The sequence below is a fragment of the Nerophis lumbriciformis genome, linkage group LG19 (assembly GCF_033978685.3).
Source record: "Nerophis lumbriciformis linkage group LG19, RoL_Nlum_v2.1, whole genome shotgun sequence".
Classification (NCBI taxonomy): domain Eukaryota; kingdom Metazoa; phylum Chordata; class Actinopteri; order Syngnathiformes; family Syngnathidae; genus Nerophis; species Nerophis lumbriciformis.
The window spans coordinates 24,874,125-24,896,677 of NC_084566.2; the positions used below are offsets into that span (position 1 = coordinate 24,874,125).

Below are 22,553 nucleotides of genomic sequence, written 5' to 3' on the forward strand. Positions count from 1 at the left end.
CAGAATGTTGTGCAACACTCCTGGGTCTAGTCACATTCCAGTTGACTGCTCGGGTTCTGTGATCCAGTTCTACGTGAGTCCACCTTTTCAAAGTGTTAGCTCATCAGAACCTGCAAAGACATTTGTAACACACACACATTTGTGTGACGGCAGTAAAGTTCAGTACAATCCCAGGCTCAGATCTGCATCTTTATACAAACCATGTCCCATAATAATGTGTAGTCTTCAATGTTTATCTCTAGTTCGACATCTCTATTTCGTTTTATTTACGACACCTGTAATGTGTCACACCTGACCCTGACTACTTTACACATGTTTGGTATTGCAAATTACAATGTGGTCATTTCTTAATTTGTAGTGCCCCCTATGGTCGAATGTGGGACATTCCACGTTTTAGCTCTGGAATTCAGGATCTGTTTCATAAATGTCAACGTGGGTTTGAATTATGGATTTATTTAATTTTTTTAACAATTCATCATCTATGCAAGAACCCAAACCCTAATCTAATCTAATTTAATCCCCAGCAGCAGTGATGCAGACATTTTTGATGGAGATGTGGTAGTGAGGAAGATGGCTGGAGGACTGGGGGGGTCAAAGGTTATAGGTGAAACATCTTCAATATTTTAAACCTCTGTTGGATGAAACAAAGTATGTTTTATTGATTGCCAAACAAAGTACTCCAGTGTCACGTGCACACACAATGCTTCTCTATCTGCACCGTCATTCAACCCCCCCATGCCCACTGATCAGATAAGCCCCCCCCCCCCCCCCCCCCCCAAAAGGACAAGGAGCACTCTGTGTGTCAGAATCCTCCCCCAGCTTAGGACTCAGGTGTAGCCAACCAGAGATGAGGGGCCGGGTCCTCAGGTGGGCCAGATAAAAATGCCATCAGAACCATGACCCACTTTTCTCTGATGCCGCACGCCGCCTCGGTCTACCCACCGCCGACCACACGGTAGGACTTTTTGTCTCCCCCCGCCCCCCTACAACTAGTCCAACCTTCCAGCAGGATGTAGCCGATTCCGTGGTCGGTCCTGGGTCCCTACTAGTAATGAGACGGTCACGACCACTGACACAGGTGTGGTCCATACTGACTGTGGAGGAGATTTAAATTCCTGCTAAAGAAACTGGTCTTGATGCTGGTCGGGTCTGTGTGGTCCTTTTATTGAGCAATTACTGAGTGGTCCTTGGAGTAGTTTTTATATTTAATACACCATGCTGAATAAAGTTACACAATCGCAATTACTACATTTGTTAACAATACTATTCATCATCCTGCTTTGTTTCATAGCTGTAAGATCAACCATAGAGAAATCCTCTCTTTCTGAATTTGGAAAGTACTGCCTTATTTTTAGATTCATGACTTTAGAAACTAATATTGCTCGAGCTGTCACTCACCGATTCGCATGTGCAAGTCTAATATCACTTCCTTCACCTGTAGTCTTTACCACAGTTTTGTTTTTAAATGTTTATTTCAACTTAAAAAAAGTAGAATAGAACAGTCCATATACAAAACCCAAAATCAGTGAAGTTGGCATGTTGTGTAATTTGTAAATAAAGACAGAATACAATGATTTGCAAATCCTTTTCAACTTATATTCAATTAAATAGACTGCAAAGACAAGATATTTAATGTTCGAAGAAACTCTTTTTTTTTTTTGCAAATAATCATTAACTTAGACTTTAATGGTAGCAACACGTAGCAAAGAAGTTGGCGCAGGGGCATTTTTATCACTGTGTTACATGGCCTTTCCTTTTAACAACACTCAGTAAACCTTTGAGAGACCAATTTTTGAAGCTTTACAGGTGGAATTATTTCCCATTCTTGCTTGATGTACAGCTTAAGTTGTTCAACAGTCCGGGGGTCTCTGTTGTCATATTTTAGGCTTCATAATGCGCCACACATTTTCAATGGGAGACAGGCCTGGACTACAGGCAGGCCAGTCTAGTATCCGCACTCTTTTACAATGAAGCCACGCTGTTGTAACACGTGGCTTGGCATTGTCTTGCTGTAATAAGCAGGGGCGTCCATGAACAGCTACTCAAGGACCATTGACTGGCCAAGACAGCAGATAGAAGACATGGACAACACAAACCAGGGGCCTTTTCCTAGTAAAAATAGCTGGTCCCCCTCCCAAGGACGACCATCCACGGTATGATACGTACCGATATGAATATACTTTTTGTAACTTGCAACATAATGTGTTCATATATTAGCCTCCTCACAGCGAGGTTAGTTTCATGTGAAAATTATGTAATTTTGTTTAACGCAATCTTATAAATTTAAACATACAGCGCAATAAAAAAAAGGATATGAAGAACTTTGACTCTTGTTTGTGTACTCAATGTATTATTATAACACAGGAGAGGACTGTCACATCTGTATAATATGCGACAGATGTCCCCGGTCTCGTGTGCCGCCAACCGAACTGAACTGTTACCCAGCATCACCTGTGTGTGTCGCAAAGTATCCACAGCCTGTAGAATTGTACGTTAAAGTTAAAGTTAAAGTACCAATGATTGTCACACACACACTAGGTGTGGCGAAATGATTCTCTGCATTTGACCCATCACCCTTGATCACCCCCTGGGAGGTGAGGGGAGCAGTGGGCAGCAGCAGTGGCCGCGCCCGGGAATCATTTTGGTGATTTAACCCCCAATTCCAACCCTTGATACTGAGTGCCAAGCAGGGAGGCAATGGGTCCCATTTTTATAGTCTTTGGTATGACTCGGCCGGGGTTTGAACTCACAACCTACCGATCTCAGGGCGGACACTCTAACCACTAGGCCACTGAGTAGTACGGCCACTATTCCCACGTCAACGTCAGTCTTGATCTATCTCAACTTTGCCATGAAAAAGGGGCGTATGGCAGGTTTTTGTGCGCACGCAAGCTTGTTACATGAGGCCTTAGACCAGCATCCGGTCCAGTGTCTTTAGCGCCCCTAGTGGTAGGGACCAGACAGCAACTTGATCCAATCTGCAATTCAATATACCGACAAATAATCACAATAATTAAGACGTGGTGTGCAATACAGTCAAAATAAAATGATCTCTAACATTTATCCAGCTAATAGAGCTGCCAAAACGTCCAGAAACAAAAATAAATTGATGCCCCAAGTTGTAGGGACCAATGGTACCAGGACAGACTGGGAAACTCCTATTGAACCTTCCTCACCATAGAATGTTCTAAACGTGATCTGTTGTGTAGGAACCATGATGCTGATGTTCTTGTTGACGCTGCCGACGCTCACATGTGGTCAGTTACACACGCACACGCACACACGCACACACACACACACACACACACACACACACACACACACACACACACACACACACACACACACACACACACACACACACACACACACACTCTTGTATTTGTTACCTTCTTGAGACCTCCGAAAAATGCCTACCTCTTTAGGACCACTCTTTTTAGATATATGAAGATTTGTATTTACAACATTAATAATATATACAAACTATGCAAACATAAAAAAGCTTGTTGTGAAAAATGAGTTGGAATTTCACAAGAAAAAAGTCACAATTTCACAAGAAAAACTTAGAACTTTGGCAGTATTATAATAAAAGTCATAATTTTACTCAGCACAAGTCAAAATTTTACAAGAAAAACTGAACATTTGTGGAATATTATGATAAAAGTTGGAATTGTACTCAACAGTCGCAATTTTCCAAAAAAAAAAACATGTTTATATTTTATGAAAAGAGTCGTAATTTTACTTGACAAAAGTAAAAATGTTATAAGAAACCTTAAATAATGTTGGCAACATTATAATAATAATAGTAATTTTTACTAAAATAATTCACTATTTTACAAGTACAACAAAAAAATTGGTAACATTGTTATAAAAGTCAGAATTTTATATGACAAATGTCGCCATTTTGTATTAAAAAAGTAATAATTTCACTTGAAAAAAAAATACAACACACACACACGCACGCACGCACAGATATACTTGTTTTTGTTACCTTCTTGAGACCTCCGAAAAATGCCTACCTCTTTAGGACCGCCCTTTCTAGATATATAACGATGTGTATTTACACCAATAATAATATACACATACTATGCAAATATTAAAAAGTTAAGCTTTTAGTTAATGATTATTTTTTCGGATTTTTTGTTTGTAATTGGTTTTTATTCTTCATTATTTACTTCAAGTTATAACAGTACATTTCAATTTCTTACACACACTTTTTATTGCATATGTTGGCCAGAGGGGGAGCACTTCACATTTTTACACACACTTGTTATTTCATATTTTGACCAGAGGGAGAGCACTTTTAAAACCGACACACAGTCAATTTGAAAAATCCCTCCTTTTTGGCACCACCCTAATGTTGATGAGATATCACCACCAGGGGTGCAAATAAGATCTCTATTTCTTGTAATGTGCTTAAGGCTGATGACAAAGGAGTCACAGACCACAGATGGCTGCACTTTGGGCAACCCAGCTGTAGAAGCCAACTGTTAATGGCCACTATAGTCTTAGTAATGTAGTGTATTTGTTCTTCCTACGACCGTAAAATCAGCTGTTCACCTGGCGGGTTTTTTCGGGGATGAATAGGGAAGTCCTTCTTTAGCTGCCGTCTTGTTTTATCATATATTGCTGCCTTTGCACCTGTCAGTGTTTACTTTTGTATGCACATTAAATCAACAAAAAAAACCTGACTTTGGAGCAATGTTCACGGACTCTAGTATTTGGCTCTCTATTAGATGCAATGGTTTTCCGTATTGAGACCATGATTTCGGTCCCAACTTGTTCTTCATATGGAAGATACTTTTCCTTGTTGATGTTGAAGCAAGAAAACACACACACACACACACACACACACACACACACACACACACACACACACACACACACACACACAGTTCAAATGGACTCTTAGATTTGTTTGTGTACTTACTTCAGCTCAGTCCGTTGGCGCCCTCCTGTGTTCAGAGTGGGAAGACGGTTCTCCAGGTCACATGATGACAATGATGACGGGTGAGGTCCATGTTTTGATCCAAGAACATCTCAGAGGATTCTATTGTTGTGGCATGGTTCTGTTGTTCCAGACTGCCTGGGTGTGCGCTTCACGTGGCTGCACGCCCTCTTCCAGAACCTTCCGTCAGTGGTGAGCTTCGCACTGAAGCTGCGCTGTGCGAGTGGGCTGTGTCTTGGTGACCTGGAGGACTATGGCTGTTCCTGCAGGTACCAGCCAGCTGGGGGCGCCGCCGACCCGCTGGACCTGTAGGTTACCCTGTTTGAAACGTACGGCGGCCTGAAGTTCTGACCAGGAGGACATTACATCTGTTCTTCATCTCTGCAGCTGCTGTGAGACTCACAGGCTGTGTTACCGCATCGCTGCCCCCTGCAGTCCACAGCCGGCACCCCTTCCTAGCAACCTCACCTGTGAGGCCGCCAACACCACCTGTACCTCAGGTAGACGACTGCACTAAAAGTTTAAGCTTGCTGTTAGCCAACTGAGTTCTTGGCGTTGTCGGTGTTGAGATGGCGACTGGTGCCAGCGGACGCTGTGTGCATGTGACCAGGCCGCCATTCACTGCCTGACTCACAACACCTACAACCGCACCTTGAGAGGTGGCCACGCCTCCTCCTGCTCACCTGCCAACCAAACAGGTAACCATGTGTCACATACGAGCATTAAAGTACAAGATGAAGCTGACATATCTTTAAAGTTAAAGTCCCCTTGTTCCACCCTCTTGGAGGTGAGGGGAGCAGTGAGCAGCAGCGGTAGCCGTGCTCGGGAATAATTTTGGTGATTTAACCCTTGATGCTGAGTGCCAAGCAGGGAGGTAATGGGTCCCATTTGTATAGTCTTTGGTATGACTCAGCCGGGGTTCGAACTCACGACCTACCGATCTCAGGGCGGGGACTCTAACCACAAGGCCACTGAGCAGGCTTTATTTTGCAGAATTCTTGCTCAGCCAAGACGTCGCAGTTGACGAGTCTCTCAGCTTCTTTCCTGCGTCAAACTCTTCCTACCTGACAGCAGGTAACAGGAATGAATGCTCATTACAATTATTAGAATAAGTCACATGTTGCTTCTGTGGTGTGGGCCTGCAGAAAAGTTGGACCTAGATGCGGTGGGCGGGGCCAACAACTACAGCCAGCAGATGGAAATGGACATCATAAAGCCCCCTGCTGGTAGTAGATATGACTGTTTGAACGACCCAAAGAACATCACACTGACAGATTTCTGACTCCAGACCAGTGGGAGGCGCTCCAAGAGGAGGAAGAACAGGAAGTGAACGGGACCGCTCGCGAGCTGGAAGAAGACAAGGCATCTGTCAGCGGCCCCCTGCAGCAAGGTCCCATAGCCGCCTTTGACAGTCACGCGCCAAAATTGTAGGAATTAGGAGTGCGGAAGTGTTTTTGCAGAAGTGTGGTTGCATGACGACACACGGCTAGACGAGGAGGCGGAGTCATCTCTGGAAGGAGAGTTGAGCGACGCGGCCACATCTTCGCCGGCACCGTTTTCAGTCGTCTCGCTGCAGAGAACCACGGCGTCGGCCTCTTCTGAGGAAGACCAGGATGAAGAGGATCATGACGCTGATGAAGACGGTGAGTTCAAAGTTGTTGACACGCATGTTATGCTTCACAGTGAACTCTGTCCAGGTTCTAAGCACCCAACAACAACCACTTTGACCCCACACACCACCGTGCAAAAAACACATGGGCTCAGCACTTCCACCAGAACCACAATACCCGAGGAGGACAAAACCAGAACCTCCACAGACAAAGTGGAGTGTGAGGACCAGGATGAGAATCCAGAATCAGAAGGCGAGTCTATTTATTTCGAGTCGATTTACGAACTTAAGTGGTTTTTGAACATGGTTCGCAAATCGAAGAGTTCGTATAGTGAAAAAAGTTACCCATAAAAAACAATGCAGACATGAATAATGGGTTCCAGTCCATATTTTGGTCAAGGTTTGTAAAATTTGAGCGCAATATAAAATGCTACACAGTACTGTATATCAAAAACACATAACACCGGGGTTATGGATCAACGTTCTATTTAAAAACAAGCAGAACTGTGCTGTATGCACTACTCTGGCAACATGTGACACACAAGCCACCATGGTGCCCTCCCAAATGATCAGAAATCCTTAACCATATTGCTACAATAAACATTTAAAAAAGTATAATCCACCCTCTTCGACAAGGAGCTGAATTAAAAGGAGCAGGCAGAGGAAGAGAGAAAGACGTGGGTGCGGGGCTGGTCTGTTGGCTTTTTAGGACTCGTTTTGGGTTAGCAAAAAGGACAAAACTATTCAAAAGAGGAAAAAACACTCAAAAGGCACACATACTGAAGCACTGAGAAGTGAGTAAGTCTTGTGTAGAAAGTGAGTAGAAGGCTCTGCCTCCGCTACAATGATACATGTCTGCAGGCACGGAAATGAATGACAAAATGAGGTGTTCGGATACAGACATGGTTCGCACACAGATGCATACCTGGGCCGATACAAAAGTTTGCAAAATCGAAAAGTTGGGAAATAGAGGGGCTCGTAAAAACAGAGGTTCCACTGGAAATGGATGACGATCGCCAAGACAACAGTCTATTGTCAGTTGTCCATGTTTGTTCCTCATTCCACATAAATGTGGAATGCGCTCCCAACAGGTATAAAAGAAAGGGCATCTCTATCCTCCTTCAAAACCGCAATAAAAGTACACCTCCAGGCAACTTCAACCCTAAACTAACACCCTCCCCGGATTGTTGTTAATAATCAAATGTAAACAATCAAATGCAGATATTTTTCTTATACCTTCTGATCTCTCTCTCTCTCTCTATTTCCACTACTTGCTGTACATATCCTACCAAGTCAGACCTACACTGTTTCAATATCCATTTCTCTGTTCTCAATTGTTGATGACTGATGATAACAACCAAACCTAACCCTACCCCCTCCACACTCCGAATTGTAAATAATGTAAATACTTCAATGTATACACCCTGATGATTATTTTGTGTGATGACTGTATTATGATGATAGTATATAAGATAGTATATATCTGTATCATGAATCAATTTAAGTGGACCCCGACTTAAACAAGTTGAAAAACTTATTCGGGTGTTACCATTTAGTGGTCAATTGTACGGAATATGTACTTCACTGTGCAATCTACTCATAAATGTCTCAATTAATCAATCAAAGACCAGGAGGCAGGTCACAAGAGGGCCGTGCCGTTCTTCACGTGGTCCCTGGCGGACTCAGCGGGTCTAACAGAAGTCCAGACCGAGTCGAACGGTCCAGGTAAATGAGAACATTTGCTGGCGCTCTCCTTGAAGCCAAGGTGTACCTTCTGGTGTTTTTTCCACAGATTGCAGCACCACCTCCTTCTATGTGTATGCCAAAGATGGGCGAGCACGGCGCTCCATGCCGGCGCTGGGCGAGATGCTGCTCTGTCTGACCGGGCGATGTCCGCACGAGTACGAGAAGTACGGCTGCTATTGCGGCCTGGAGGGCGGTGGCCAACCTGTGGATCGCCTGGACAGGTAGAAGAGACTTTGTTACTAAGTGTCTGCTTTCCACCCGGGACTTTGCTTGTGTTCTCCTGCCAGGTGTTGCTTCTTTCACCGGTGCTGTCTCAAGAAGACCCGCTCGCTGGGCTGTGGCGCCGACAGGAAGCTGAGTGCGCACGTGTCGTGCACAGACAGGAAGCCGCGATGTGAGTCCAAAGCGGATGCTTGGTGTTGCTGCTGCTGACTTACCACGCCATGCTGTGTTCAGGTCAGGGCGTGTCCGTGTGTGACAGGCTGCAGTGCTCGTGCCACAGAACCACCGCCGAGTGCATGGCGGCGGCCCGCCTTGACCACAGTCTGCAGGCGCCGGCCAAATGCGGCGGCCCCGCACCCCTCTGCCGCCGTGTCAGCAGACCCCCCAGCAACCCCAGACTTCCATCTCAGTCCAGCGAAGAGCAGCTGGGCGGGGACTCCGGCTTGGCGGCGCCGGACACGCCTCTTGCACATGGACTCAATGACAGGTGAAACAAAATGATCGAGGTTTTAGTTCCTAAATTGACATCATGAATAAAAAGCTCTCTGATTGGCCGCTGCCTAGCAACAGACATACGTTATGTGATCCTTTGTTCTTGTTTTGTCCTCAGCGAGGAAAGTGTAGAGAAGCCTCAAACTCCTCCCCCTCACAGCTCTCAAGGAGGGGTCACCCATAGTGGGATACAAAGCCACACCCACAGGCCGAGTGCAGGTCTGAACCAAGGGAGGCCGGACGAGGAAGATGAGGAAGAAGAAGAAGAGGAGGAAGAAGATGAGTAAAATTGAAAGCAAAGAAATAAAACACATTTTTGAAGAAAAAAAAAAGTACTTTTAGATGTGTGCAACTGGAGCGCTCTGATTGGCTGATGTCACTGAAGACTGGTGCTCAAATATCAACTTTATTACTTTATTAACGTCAAACAAACATTTTTCACGAAGATTGCCGCAGACATGGAAAACTTTTTTTGACTAAGTCAGAAGTACCGTGTGATACGCAGTGCTGAGTTTGGCCTCGGCGCCATCTAGTGCTTAAAATCACGACGGACATTTCGTACACATGAATGGGTCTTGAATGCAGCATGGTGGAGTACAGATCTGTGGGCATAGATCAGCGGTTACTCTAAAACAGTACATCTAAAGAGCCCAAAGTGATGGAGAACACATTCTCGAAGTGTTAGCAACATAGTGCAATAAAATACTTTCATCTGGTAGGCAGTGATAGAAAAATAGACAATCTAGTGCTAAAATTACATTTATCTTGTCTAACTTAAATCTTGGTACTAATTTTCTACTGCATCAAATAAAAGTATATTTGTCTTACAGCATCTGCTGAAGCGCTATTCAAACATTCATTTAGATTCCAGCTTTTATTTTGAAATCCTGGCCAACCATCTGACAACTTCCTGCTCACAATCTTTATTGATCTCTACCTTTGCACTGCTGACTCAGCATCCTGATTGTCACATTGACGTGGTGGAAAGTTCTGTCAGACGAGTCCCTCACACTCTCCTACACAACACCATTAGCTGTAGCTCCGCCCCCTGCCAGTCAAACTCTACTTGTCTTTCTACATCTTTTCATCTCTGGGATTCTCAAAAGTCCAAACATGAAATGTTGTCAGTGAATGCATCTTATAAGAGCATGCACGTGGGAGCGCACTGTGGAGGTGATGGGCATGGTGGCGAATGACTGAAAGGCGAGCTTCTACAATCAATCATTATTAATTTGGCTCAGTATGTTGACACTTTCTGATGAATGTCATTTTCAAGTGCTGCTTCCCCCCTAGTGGCTGCATCAGGTTTCCATGGTGACTGTCTCAATAGACACAAAGGTCTGGAAACTTCATCTCGTATACGGGCACAGACTGGTTCTGGGCGTGGCCTGATGACACCGACACCACTCCGGAAGGACTGGGCGGCGGCCTGTAAGGGGCGGGGACAACGGAGGGGTCATATGACCTGAGCATGTTGACGCTTGTCAGTGTGTCGTGTGATTAGCTTCTTGCTATGCTCGCATCATGACGACATGATGAACCTTTTGAAGGACCACTGACCTGATGGTGAGTTCAAAGATGTGCGCCAAACGCTCGTTCAGCATGTTGGCCTGCGCACAGACACACATCAGCAGACACATCACATAAACAACTTTTAACAAAATCACGCTGTAGTACCTTCGACTCGCAGTGGGCGGCGAGCTCTTCAAACGGAGCTTTCTGGAACTTCTCCATCACCTGACGTCTCCGCTCGCGTTCCTGCTCCTCTAGGCCGCTCGTGTCTGAGCATTACACGCACGCACTTCATCAGAAGGTGTTGTAATGGAGGTGTGCATTAGCGGGCTTGCATCTTACCGATGGCTTTCTTCAGGGTCTCAAAGGTGATCTCCTCAGCTAGCTGTGACTGCAAACACACGGGAAGGTGTGAAATACACGTGCCGTTAGAGACGTCCCACCAGCGCTCAGTGAAGTGGACCTGGACCAGTTCTCAGCAGAAGCACGTCTTTAGAACTGACCTTATCAGGAAGATTATTGGACATGATGTCCACTTGCAATGAGACGGTGTCCACAAAACTCTTCCTCCGGGAAAGGCGGTCTTCATCTGCAGAACGAGGACACCACACAGTGAAGACATCATCAAAATCACAAAAAAGAACTTCGGCTCTGTTTCTTCTTGAGGTAACCAGGTACACCGTGTACAATAATTCATAATGTAGTATATTTGAGGATGAGTGTAGTCTTTGAACAATGACAGAACTCTGTCAATCCAAAATAATATTTAAGTTCACGCCATTTCTGGACATTCAACAGTCATCTCCAAAGAAGCCCTGTGCGATATATTGATTTTTTGTTGCATACGATTAAATACATCTCCCTTTCTTCCTTAGGGAGATTCACAAACCTAGCAAAACATGGCTAATGCTAACAGACTTTGTTCCAAAGAAAAGAAAAGTGTTGTTAGTACCTACAAGCATGGAACAAATGACTGCACAAGTTTATTGAAAAAAAGACAGCAGAACAACAAACTTATTCCTGCATCTAAAACCGAAGCCTCCGGTCGAGTGCGGGAAATGCAGCTGTTTACGAATGGAACAAGACCGTAACAACAAACTCCCGCTAAAAGCAGCTCACTGTGGTGGAATCATTTACACAAGGTAACATGTATGATGATCAGTGTTTTGGTGTAACGTGGCACGCTACTTTTGATGAGGTTTTATTTAAACATGACAGTGTCTGAAGCGCAACAAGTTCAATGCAAGAAATACCTTTTTACTAATGAAAGAAACAGCCAGCATTAAACACGAAAATGAACTTGATATCAAATAGAAATAGGCAACATGACACAGAGCAGGCAACAAACACACGCACACGTACACACTATTACGGTCTACGAGGGAACAAATCAATGATTACAGTGACACGCTTCAGTTTGCAATCCAAACAATACCCCCTTTGTGGAACAGAAGATGTGACAGCCATGAAAACATATTCAATCTCTTTATTAACCAATGGTACCACAATCTAGTTAAAACATTCAACACAGCACTGTAACTACCAACAAACTGCAACTGCTAAGCTAATAAACACAAGTGAGCTGCTGCTCTGTCTGGACGCTGACTTCACTTGGCAAAGGCACCGCCTTTTAAAAGGTACACACTCACACTCTGCTCCAATATGAAAAGTTTCTCAACTGCAAAAGCCAGATATTGGAATTTATTTTAAAGTAACGCAATAATTACAACTTTCCCTAGTAATTAATTACATTTATTAAATAATAATTCCATTAGCAATTCAATTATTTGTTTACCATGTATGATGAGAAAGAAGCATAGTGGAAAGCGATCACTAAAGCAGTCGCTCTGCACACCGCCGAGATGTGCGACTGAAAAAGCCGGCGTTTATCCACTTACTGAAACTTTAGTCTTCTCAATGTTTTACTTGATCATTTATTTGCATACAATGAATATTACTACATTTTATTTACAGAAGTATTTTATTCAAGACAGAAGTATTGCTTTCCAGAGGAAGCTCTCAATTAAATTCTTTGAAAATTATTCCATTTAAAGTACAATTTATATTTGGTCTAAAAAGAACAACATTATTCAAATTAGAATTTTGCTAAGAGTAAGATACACTATCATTTCAATCTAGTAGTTTTTGATTAAAAAAATAAATAAAAAGGTTATCACTGTCATTTGTATTCAATGGTACCTTTAAAAAGTAGGGGGAAAAAAACAAATACATTTTTTTGTGATATAAAAGCTTTGAAAATGATCACTCAAAAAGTCTAACCCTAACTGTACTGTAACTCAAAATCTAACCCAACCTGAAAGTACCTTCTACATCCCCAACAGGAAGTCTTTATGGAATACTCACCATATGTCCAGTACAGGTGCGCCGCGAGAACAAACGATCAGAGTGGTGGCGTTAACGTAGCAAACAAGAAGTGACTAAACGATGGGAAAATCTAAAAGGTTCTGTGGGTTCTACTGCCTGTCACTGTCCTACGGTTGCTATGGTTACCTTGTGACGTCTGTTTGCACCTGTGCAGAATTTTTCCCACTGTGTAAAGCACTGAGAGAGGAAAACAACAATCAGATGTTCTTTTGCAGTCTGGAATCTTCCAGAACTTTGCAGACTTTTACACAGAAAGAACTTGGATCGGACTTCACGGTTGTTTTCGGGCCTATCCCATGTGAGGCATATTGTGTGAGACCGGATAAGACTAAAGAGAAGCACTGATGGGGACTTGTGTTTGTACCTGTGACTTGAGGGACGTAAGGGATGGACAGTCTCTCAGCGTTGTATCCTGGACCAGCCAGGCACTCGGTTATCTCAGTGGTCTGGAAGTACAGCGCTCGCTCCTCCTTATCCAAACACTCAGGAAGGCTGTAAGACAAAATGGCGAAAGCGTCATTTTCTCCAAAGCTGCAAAGTTGAAAAAAAAAAGTCAAAATGAGGTTGCGTACGTGCACTTGTCCCTAAAGATATGCTCTGGCAGAAGATATGGTGCGTCCATGTTCCTCAGCTCAATCACCTGAAAGCGAGAAGGCAAGGACACGTCAACGCACAGTACAGCGGAAGATTCCGAGGGGATGGGAGTCACCTTGCTGACGTGCTGGCAGAAAGACGGGTTGGCAATCATCTGGCTCAGGAAGTTGAGGTATGCCGCCACCAATGCCATCACGCCGCAGCGGAGAGACATGGACATGTTCTCCTCATTGGCCAGCACCATATCCTGGAGACACATTCGATGATTCCACCTAATGCTATCAGTCACGTGACCAGCAAGTTTCTAGAAAGCTCCGTCACCTGCAAAGCGATGTTGAGTCGGATGAGGTCGATGACCACTTCTTCGCTGGCGAGCTCGATGGTGAGGATGGCAAGTGTGGTGAAGAGCAGTTCAAAGTTCTTGTGCACGTTGTCGTCCTCCTTGCAGCCCAGGTAGATGTGGCGGTACAGCTGCTGGCCGTGCTGCAGTGGGGGGAACCGTACAATAATGTGATGGTCGGTATTGTTGCGTTTGGACCAGTTGTTCCTCCCAGGGAATTCAAGTTTCTGGTCGCTCCCAAGCTCTTTATGACACTGAAAGCTGAGTAGAAGAACCACCAGAGACAGAATAGGTATTTTGTAATTTTATCTCCAAAGCTTTGGAAATATAATGAGACCAGTCCAGCATAGAACATTCAATCGCGCAGCTAAGATGGTCTGATCTAAAATATGGAAACCTTCTCTTCTATAAAGTCTCTCTCCCTCCCACCCTCGTTGTCTTGTCTTTCCAGCCCAAACACATGCCCATTGTCCTCCACAGCTGGACACAAGAACAGATAAAGAAAAATGAGTATCTCTCCTCCTTACATTCCAAAGTCAAGGTTAGCACACAGTATTTGCAGACAACCAAAAGACTACAATTGGAAGAAAAACACTAGCTGTTTTGTAATATGATTATGAAAATAAAGAAGTAACACTTAAATACGGATATATGTAAATATCTGCCTCCGACAGTATCCATAGCAACAGATGCAACAGCCTATAGTGACCAACCTTCTTCATGAAGGCCACATCCTGCTTGGAGATCTTTTCTCTCTTGATCTTCAGTGCAGCCACGTTGGGAATGATCCTTCAGAAGACATTTCGCATTATTTAAGGTACTACCTGCAAGAGGTACCTGAAGTTACTACCTGATGCCGCGCAGTTTAGCTCGGTTGTCATGGCGATCGATGATGTTGTGCAGGATCTCCAGCACAAGCTGCCTTAGCTCACCATCCTCCATGAGGGAGATGGAGAAGAGCGGGTCCAGGAAGGGAGGGGGGAGCGCAGCCGCCATGGACTTGGACTTAAAGCCTGACGTGACCTAGGGGTGGGGTCAGGGTGTGTGATTAACAGTCGCCGGTCAACAACATGGCAGCTAGCGCTAACAAGCACAGGTCAGTGTCCACCTTAATCCTGCAAGACGTCGCAGTACTTCGCCCCTTTTTTTTGGGACGCGTTTCACATGACAAGGCCAGCACACGTGGCAGCTGCACATACTTTAACTACTTTGACCTTTAACTTCTCCTCTAGCTCCACACTGAGGCCAGGTGGCACTGAGGAGAAATTAATGAGGACAGACGGCTGCTGGGATGAGGATGCATCTGTGTGTGTGTGTGTGTGTGTGTGCGTGTGTGTGTGTGTGTTTGTGTGTACATACCGTATATGTGTGTATGTACATATAAGGGGTGTAAAAAAAAAATTAGATTTTTGAATGAATCGCGATTCTTATTTGTAACAATTCCTAATCAGAAAAAAATATATATTATTATTTTTTTTTAATATGTCCTAATCAGCCACTCAGGCAAATCATATTGTTGTACAGATTTACTTTCGAAATGAGAAGTGTCGGATATTTCTCTTGCTGCCTTATTTGTATTTGACTTTATTAAATGTTTGGGTAAAATGTTATTAAAGAAAAACAGCTTTGGTTTTAAGTAATATAGAATTTTATCAGAGCTGTTTATTTTATGGAGGAAAGTAGTTAATCATAGAAACTGGCACAAAATGTTATTAAAAACGTATCGAGAATCGATTCTAAATCCAATCGAATGATGTGGTACCCAAAGATTCACAGCCCTATTGGTTGAGCCTCAATTGGTCATCTGTTAATATTTGTATTTCAAAATGCAGAAATAAGGGGAAAACAAGGGATTTTTATCACCCTCCTCTCATCATGCTTGAGATTTTTAATGCTGGTTCACATCATTTCTTCCTACGTGTGATCTGTTAAAATCAGTGTCATCAAAATCATTTGTCTGAAGCTGCTCTTTATATAAGATAATAAGCCTCCTGATTTGTAGAAATGTATCCAAAGTGCTTTGCCCGAGTCCGCCACTTGAGTTTATTTATTTTGGAAAACCTTGTTACATTGTTTAATGCATCCAGCGGGGCATCACAACAAAATTAGGCATAATAATGTGTTAATTCCACGACTGTATATATCGGTATCGGTTGATATCGGAATCGGTAATTAAGAGTTGGACAATATCGGAAAATCGGATATCGGCAAAAAAGCCATTATCGGACATCTCTAGTTTTAAGGACTCACCATGATGAGCGAGCTGAGCAGCATGGTCTGGATCCGTTTGGTTCCTTGATGCCTGGGAAAACAGACAAGATGATGTTATGGTAGCAGGAAACACTCACTCCTTGGGGCAAGTGGAGGGTAGGGGGAGCGAATGGTAGGGGGTGGGCGTTGCTGTAGAGGCTGGGGGATAATCTTGTTGCGGAAGGAGGATTAGCTGTTAGCACTGCTGATGGATTAGCATCCCTCTCTCTGGTCCGGACGTCAACTCAGCCGGACGTCCTGGAGGTGATGTGAGAACGCCGTGTCCTCCATTCTCCTCACTGAACATGGCTTTAAGTGAATGTGGGGAATAGCTACTTACGCTTTATTTCAAGTTTGAGGCTCAAAGTGAAACATGCTCAAGTTAAAAAAGACAAGTCCTAATAACTGTATGAACATGTCTGTCAGCGTCCTGCCTTGTGTTATAAAAACATGCTATTTTAAACAGCCTGGAGAACCAATAGGTGGACCGCTCTGATGTGCGCTATTGCAGCAGTCTTGCACTTATTTTACTCATCAAAGCAACAAAATACAAATCGATGCTTTTTTGGAATTTAATTAATGGATTTATTTAAAGAATCATTGCAGCCCTAACACGAACACAGCTGTGGGAAAGATCGGTTGGGCTCGGCAGCTTATTTGTCGGACACGGACACGTTGTCGTATTTTACGCTTCATAATGCGTCACACATTTTCAATGGGAGACAGGTCTGGACTACAGGCAGGTCAGTCTAGTACCCGCACTCTTTAACTACGAAGCCACGCTGTTGTAACACGTGCAGAATGTTGCTTGGCATCGTCTTGCTGAAATAAGCAGGGGCGTCCATGAAAAAGACGTTGCTTGGATGGCAACATATGTTGCTCCAAAACCTGTATGTACCTTTCAGCATTAATGGTGCCTTCACAGATGTGTAAATTACCCATGCCTTGGGCACTAATACACCCCCATACCATCACAGATGCTGGCTTTTGAACTTCGCGCCTATAACAGTCCGGGTGGTTCTTTTCCTCTTTGGTCCGGCGGACACGATGTCCACAGTTTCCAAAACAATTTGAAATGTGGACTCGTCAGCACTTTTCCACTTTGCATGAGTCCATCTTAGATGAGCTCGGGTGCAGCGAAGCCGGCAGCGTTTCTGGGTGTTGTTGATAAATGGCTTACGCTTTGCATAGTAGAGTTTTAACTTGCACTTACAGATGTAGCGACAAACTGTAGTTACTGACAGTGGTTTTCTGAAGTGTTCCTGAGCCCATGTGGTGATATCCTTTACACACTGATGTCGCTTTTTGATGAAATACCTCCTGAGGGATCGAAGGTCACGGGCATTCAATGTTGGTTTTTGGCCTTGCCGCTTACGTGCAGTGATTTCTCCGGATTCTCTGAACTTTTTGATGATATTACCGACCATAGATGGTGAAATTCCTTGCAATAGCTCGTTGAGATATGCTGTTCTTAAACTGTTCGACAATTTGCTAACGCATTTGTTCACAGAGTGGTGACCCTTGCCCCATCCTTGTTTGTGAATGACTGAGCATTTCATGGAAGTTGCTTTTATACCCAATCATGGCACCCACCTGTTCCCAATTAGCCTGTTCACCTGTGTGATGTTCCAAATAAGTGTTTGATGAGCATTCCTCAACTTTCTCAGTCTTTTTTTCTTTGTGCCAGCTTTATTGTAACATGTTGCAGGCATCAAATTCCAAAAAATAAAGGTTACCAGTTTGAACGTGTACTAAGCAGTGTATTCAATTGAATATAGGTTGAAAAGGATTTGCGAATTCTGTTTTTATTTACGATTTACACAACATGCCAACATCACTGGTTTTGGGTTTTGTACATATACATACACATATATACAAACACACACATACATATACACACACAAATATACACAGGCTCACACATTCGCACACGCACACGTACACTTTTGCACACACATATATACACGTATGCGCGCACACGCAAACATATACGCGTACGCAGGAAGCATGCATTTAATTAGTGTTATAGTTTCACCAGTTTCACCAAGGACACTTAACATGATAACATAAAACAAAAAATAGATTAATCACATGCTCACTTCTTGCTCTGGTAACGTGTGGCTCACCCGATTTTGACAGTATCCAAGGTGTGGCAGGGGGTCCCGTACACTGGTACCTTGCCCATGATGAACATCATGACCTCAGCTCGTTGGTAGTCAGGCAGGTTCCCTCCAAAGAATCCTGGCAAGACAGCAGACAGGCAAACACGTTAAGCTCACATTCGCATCACTGTCAGAATGTAAAATGGCGGTGTGTACCAATGGTCTGGATGATGGCGTTCTGGACGATGCGCTCTTCGCTCTCCTTGCTGCGGCCGGATGAAACGCTGCTGCTGGAATTCCTCCTGGAGCTCTCACCTAGCTCGAAGTCCACGCTCATCCTCAAGTGTTTGAGCAGCGTGTTGAAAACTTCCAGCACGGTGGGACCTGCAATAACAGAACCACCAGACAAACCTGCGTGAGACGCAGGACGGACATGTCCAGGACTCCACCCAGGCAGACTGGCGGGACATGTAACCTCACGTCCATCACAGATGCTATCTGGGGCTACAACGTCACGCCACAAAGCTAATCTACGCTAGCACGGCCTGCACGTGTCCATCTGCGCGGCATACTGTACCGAGCCAGAGGTTGGGAAGGGTCCCGTGTTCACTCTGGAAGGTGAACACATCACCTTGTTTGGACTTTTGGATGGTTCCTAGCCGGCAGGAATATTTGTTTGCGTGAAACACACCTAAGAGGTGTGATCCGATGATAGCATTTGCTGTCAGGATGGTTGCTCACCCACGGAGCCTTTGGCAGCGATGGCCACGGTCTCAAGCAGCACCTGGACGATGCCGGCACGCACTCGAGGAGTGTTCTTGTTGTGCATGTCCAGGTGGCCTAGGACCTGCTGGATGACGTGGTGCGAATGCTGAGCCTGCACAACAAGAAAGCTATTCAATTAGAGCCGCTCATGTGAGGATGAAAAGAGGAACAATGTGGGCCGGGCTAACCTGGATGGAGTACATGATGATCCTGAAGCAGGAAACAGCAAACTCGTTTGGCTCCCACAGGTGATGGTTGTCCAGGTGACTGGACACAAACAGAACCGATGTCACAATTAAAGTCCTGTCATGTGGAAGCTTTCATTATTTTGTGTGTGTTCAGAGGAAGTCAACACGAGGTCACGCGGCAGATGGAGGACGACAGATTTGGTGGGCGCCGACCTGCCCCCTGAAGACCAATGTGTCTGTGAAGCACAGCTGCTGCTCGCCTCTGACGGAGGAAGATGGACATCGCCTTCGCCCTGATGGCAGCTGGCTGAGTTTGAACTCCTGAAGGAGTGCTGGTGTAAGGGGGCAGCTGTCAATCATATGAAAGTGTCTGAAAGTCGAAAAGTCGAAAAGCATTTTTTTGGAAGGGCATTTTGGGGGATGATGGTATTGTTTTATTTCACGATATCTCATAAAGCTGGTATTATTCTTGACAACATCAGCTTTAGCAAAGTTTACCTACTAACATTAGCTATCATTACAACAATTTAGGCCTGGGTGATATGGCCTAAAAATATAATCTCAAATTGTTTCACTAAATAATATAATTCGGATTTTCCCTTACTTTTTAAATAAACCAATGAATACAAATGATGGAGATAAAGTCATTCAGAAACAAATTTTGCTTTTATTTTATCAACAACTAGTAGCTTGAAATGACACTGCATAAACTACATTTTACTGTTCGCAAAATTCAAATTTGTATATTGTTGTTCTTTTTAGACCAGATATACATTTGACTTTTTATGCAATCATTTTATAAAACTAAAATAAGAGCTTCCTCTAGGAGGCAAAACTTCTGTCTCGAATAAAATATTTCGGTAAACAGAAATGTAGCATTGTACAATGCATGCAAATAAAAAAAACCTGCAACATTAAGAATGATAAAGTGTAAACTTAAAACTTCTGTCTTGAATAAAATACTTCTGTAAACAAACATGCAAATAAATAAACTCCAAGAAATTAATAAAGATACCAATAATCAAACGAATAGTATTAAACAAATAAATCAGATTAATAAAGTGCAAATGTAAAACTTATGTGTTGAATAAAATACTTTGTCAATAAAAATGCAGTATTGTACACTGTATGCAAATAAACTATCAAGTAAAACATTGAGATAACTTTGTAGGTGGACTAATGCAGGGTTTTCCATTGTATGTGCACCACATCTTGACGATATGCAGAGCGGCTGCTTTAGTGATCCCATGGTGCTCTTTTTCTTTTCATACATGGTACCTTGTGTAAATGATTCCATCACAGTAAGCTGCTTTTTAGCGGGAGTTTGTTATGTTCTTGTTCGCGTTGTAAAGAGTTGCATTTACCGCACTCGGCTCAATGCCGTTTCCGATGCTGGAATAAGTTTGTTGTGCTGCATACTTTTTTAAACAAACTTTGCAGTCATTTTTTCCATGGCTGTTGCCGCAAATTTAAAGCACTGACAACACTTTTCTTTTCTTGGGAACTAACGTCTCGCTCTTGTTAGCATTCACACAAGCCATAATTTGCAAAGTGTGTGGATGTCTGCTAAGGAAATAAGGGGGTGGGCATAAGCTACGGAAAAACAGATTTTTAAATTTTTTTGCAAATATCCCCAATGTGTTCGGAAAAACTTAAAAAGTAGTGTATTTCAAGTGTTGCTGATCTTGGGGAATCATCTTCAAATGATATAAAATCACATAAATGATGATGCATTGAATGCGTTCTTATTTATATTCAACTCTGTACAGTATGTTGTCTCCAAATAGCCTACAATAAAATGATACATACACTTCCTATTTTATAATACTGAGGGACTCATTTTAATTGCCAGTATTCTTTTTCAATAAAGTTCGTAATGGCGTTTTTTTCCAATTGCCATTTATAACCTTATGACACCCATATCAATCAATCAATAAAATGTTTTTACAGTATAAAGCCCTTAATCACAAGTACCTCAAAGGGCTACACAAACTCACAACATCCCCTGATCTAAACCCATTAGAATATATTTTTTTAGGAAACCTTGAATGAATAAATCAATGTTTTTTTCTTGCCTCTGGGAAATTTGTGTAGTGTCATATACTGTGTGTGTATATACATACTACGTGTGTATTATTATGTATATATATATATATATATACATACACATATATGTATGTAACAATGTCCTGTTATATATATATATATATATATATATATATATATATATATACACACACACACACACACACACACACACACACACACACACACACACACACACACACACACACACACACACACACAGTCGTGGTCAAACGTTTACATACACTTGTAAAGAACATAATGTCATGGCTGTCTTGGGTTTCCAATAATTTCTACAACTTTTAATTTTTTTGTGATAGAGTGATTGGAGCACATACTTGTTGGTCACAAAAACCATTCATGAAGTTTTTTTATTTTTATGAATTTATTATGGGCCTACTGAAAATGTGATCAAATCTGCTGGGTCAAAAGTATACATACAGCAATGTTAATATTTGGTTACATGTCCCTTGGCAAGTTTCACTGCAATAAAGCGCTTTTGGTAGCCATCCACAAGCTTCTGGCAAGCTTCTGGTTGAATTTTTGACCACTCCTCTTGACAAAATTGGTGCAGTTCAGCTAAATTTGTTGGTTTTCTGACATGGACTTGTTTCTTTAGCATTGTCCACACATTTAAGTCAGGACTTTGGGAAGGCCATTCTAAAACCTTAATTCTAGCCTGATTTAGTCATTCCTTTACCACTTATGACGTGTGTTTGGGGTCATTGTCCTGTTGAAACACCCAACTGCGCCCAAGACCCAACCTCCGGGCTGATGATTTTAGGTTGTCCTGAAGAATTTGGAGGTAATCCTCTTTTTTCATTGTCCCATTTACTCTCTGTAAAGCACCAGTTCCATATTGCTGGGTATTGTGGCCAAGCAGCTCAATTTTTGTTTCATCTGACCACAGAACTTTTCTCCAGAAGGTCTTATCTTTGTCCATGTGATGCCTCACTCACACCCATCCTCAAAAAACCTGGATTTGACCCTGAAACCATCAGCAACCTCTCTTTTCCGTCAAAAATATTGGAACGTGCAGTGGCAGAATTACAGTATTTTTGGCTAACATGGTCTTCAAGTGAGGGTTACAGTACCAAATGTTCGGGAAACCATTTGACAGTCTGTCAATGTGTTTTTCAGGCATGTGAGCACCCTTTGAGGAAAAAAAGAGGATAAGTGACAAAAAAGAGATTTCTCCAATCATTTTAGTAACTTTTTCTGTAATAAAAACAACTGGCAACAAATCTAGCATCTATTTCTGGTGTTATTGGCGACTGTACTCGTGTTTAGATTCTGTCGCGCCATGTCCATGACA

General features: G+C 43.1%; 2 protein-coding genes across 6 annotated transcripts in view; one reads left to right on the top strand and one right to left on the bottom strand.

Annotated features, from left to right (window-relative positions):
* Nucleotides 1-923: 923 nt before the first annotated feature.
* Nucleotides 924-9,846, top strand: oc90 (otoconin 90). The gene is made up of 16 exons (XM_061979139.1): nucleotides 924-955; nucleotides 3,210-3,257; nucleotides 4,936-5,010; nucleotides 5,082-5,256; nucleotides 5,336-5,448; nucleotides 5,518-5,646; nucleotides 5,942-6,022; nucleotides 6,094-6,174; nucleotides 6,237-6,338; nucleotides 6,409-6,591; nucleotides 6,646-6,810; nucleotides 8,184-8,282; nucleotides 8,350-8,524; nucleotides 8,591-8,697; nucleotides 8,760-9,012; nucleotides 9,136-9,846. Exons 2-16 carry the CDS (start codon nucleotides 3,215-3,217, stop codon nucleotides 9,302-9,304), a joined length of 1,950 nt encoding a protein of 649 aa, XP_061835123.1. The 5' UTR covers nucleotides 924-955; nucleotides 3,210-3,214; the 3' UTR covers nucleotides 9,305-9,846.
* Nucleotides 9,403-22,553, bottom strand: part of efr3a (EFR3 homolog A (S. cerevisiae)) — a 74,735-nt gene continuing 61,584 nt past the window's right edge. For 2 of the 5 annotated variants that reach the window (XM_061979134.1, XM_061979133.1), the window contains exons 8-25: nucleotides 19,154-19,232; nucleotides 18,942-19,077; nucleotides 18,778-18,855; nucleotides 18,417-18,584; nucleotides 18,225-18,339; nucleotides 16,099-16,150; nucleotides 14,699-14,871; nucleotides 14,562-14,637; nucleotides 13,830-13,991; nucleotides 13,624-13,755; nucleotides 13,487-13,554; nucleotides 13,279-13,406; nucleotides 13,041-13,091; nucleotides 11,033-11,112; nucleotides 10,872-10,920; nucleotides 10,695-10,798; nucleotides 10,578-10,627; nucleotides 9,403-10,446 (exon numbers count right to left, since the gene is read on the bottom strand). In XM_061979134.1, coding sequence (XP_061835118.1) covers nucleotides 10,341-10,446; nucleotides 10,578-10,627; nucleotides 10,695-10,798; nucleotides 10,872-10,920; nucleotides 11,033-11,112; nucleotides 13,041-13,091; nucleotides 13,279-13,406; nucleotides 13,487-13,554; nucleotides 13,624-13,755; nucleotides 13,830-13,991; nucleotides 14,562-14,637; nucleotides 14,699-14,871; nucleotides 16,099-16,150; nucleotides 18,225-18,339; nucleotides 18,417-18,584; nucleotides 18,778-18,855; nucleotides 18,942-19,077; nucleotides 19,154-19,232 — 1,807 coding nt within the window. In that variant the 3' untranslated portion in view covers nucleotides 9,403-10,340. Of the gene's footprint in view, nucleotides 10,447-10,577; nucleotides 10,628-10,694; nucleotides 10,799-10,871; nucleotides 10,921-11,032; nucleotides 11,119-13,040; nucleotides 13,092-13,278; nucleotides 13,407-13,486; nucleotides 13,555-13,623; nucleotides 13,756-13,829; nucleotides 13,992-14,561; nucleotides 14,638-14,698; nucleotides 14,872-16,098; nucleotides 16,151-18,224; nucleotides 18,340-18,416; nucleotides 18,585-18,777; nucleotides 18,856-18,941; nucleotides 19,078-19,153; nucleotides 19,233-22,553 lie in introns of all 5 variants that reach the window. The other 3 variants (XM_061979136.1, XM_061979135.1, XM_061979137.1) reach the window with 3 other exon arrangements.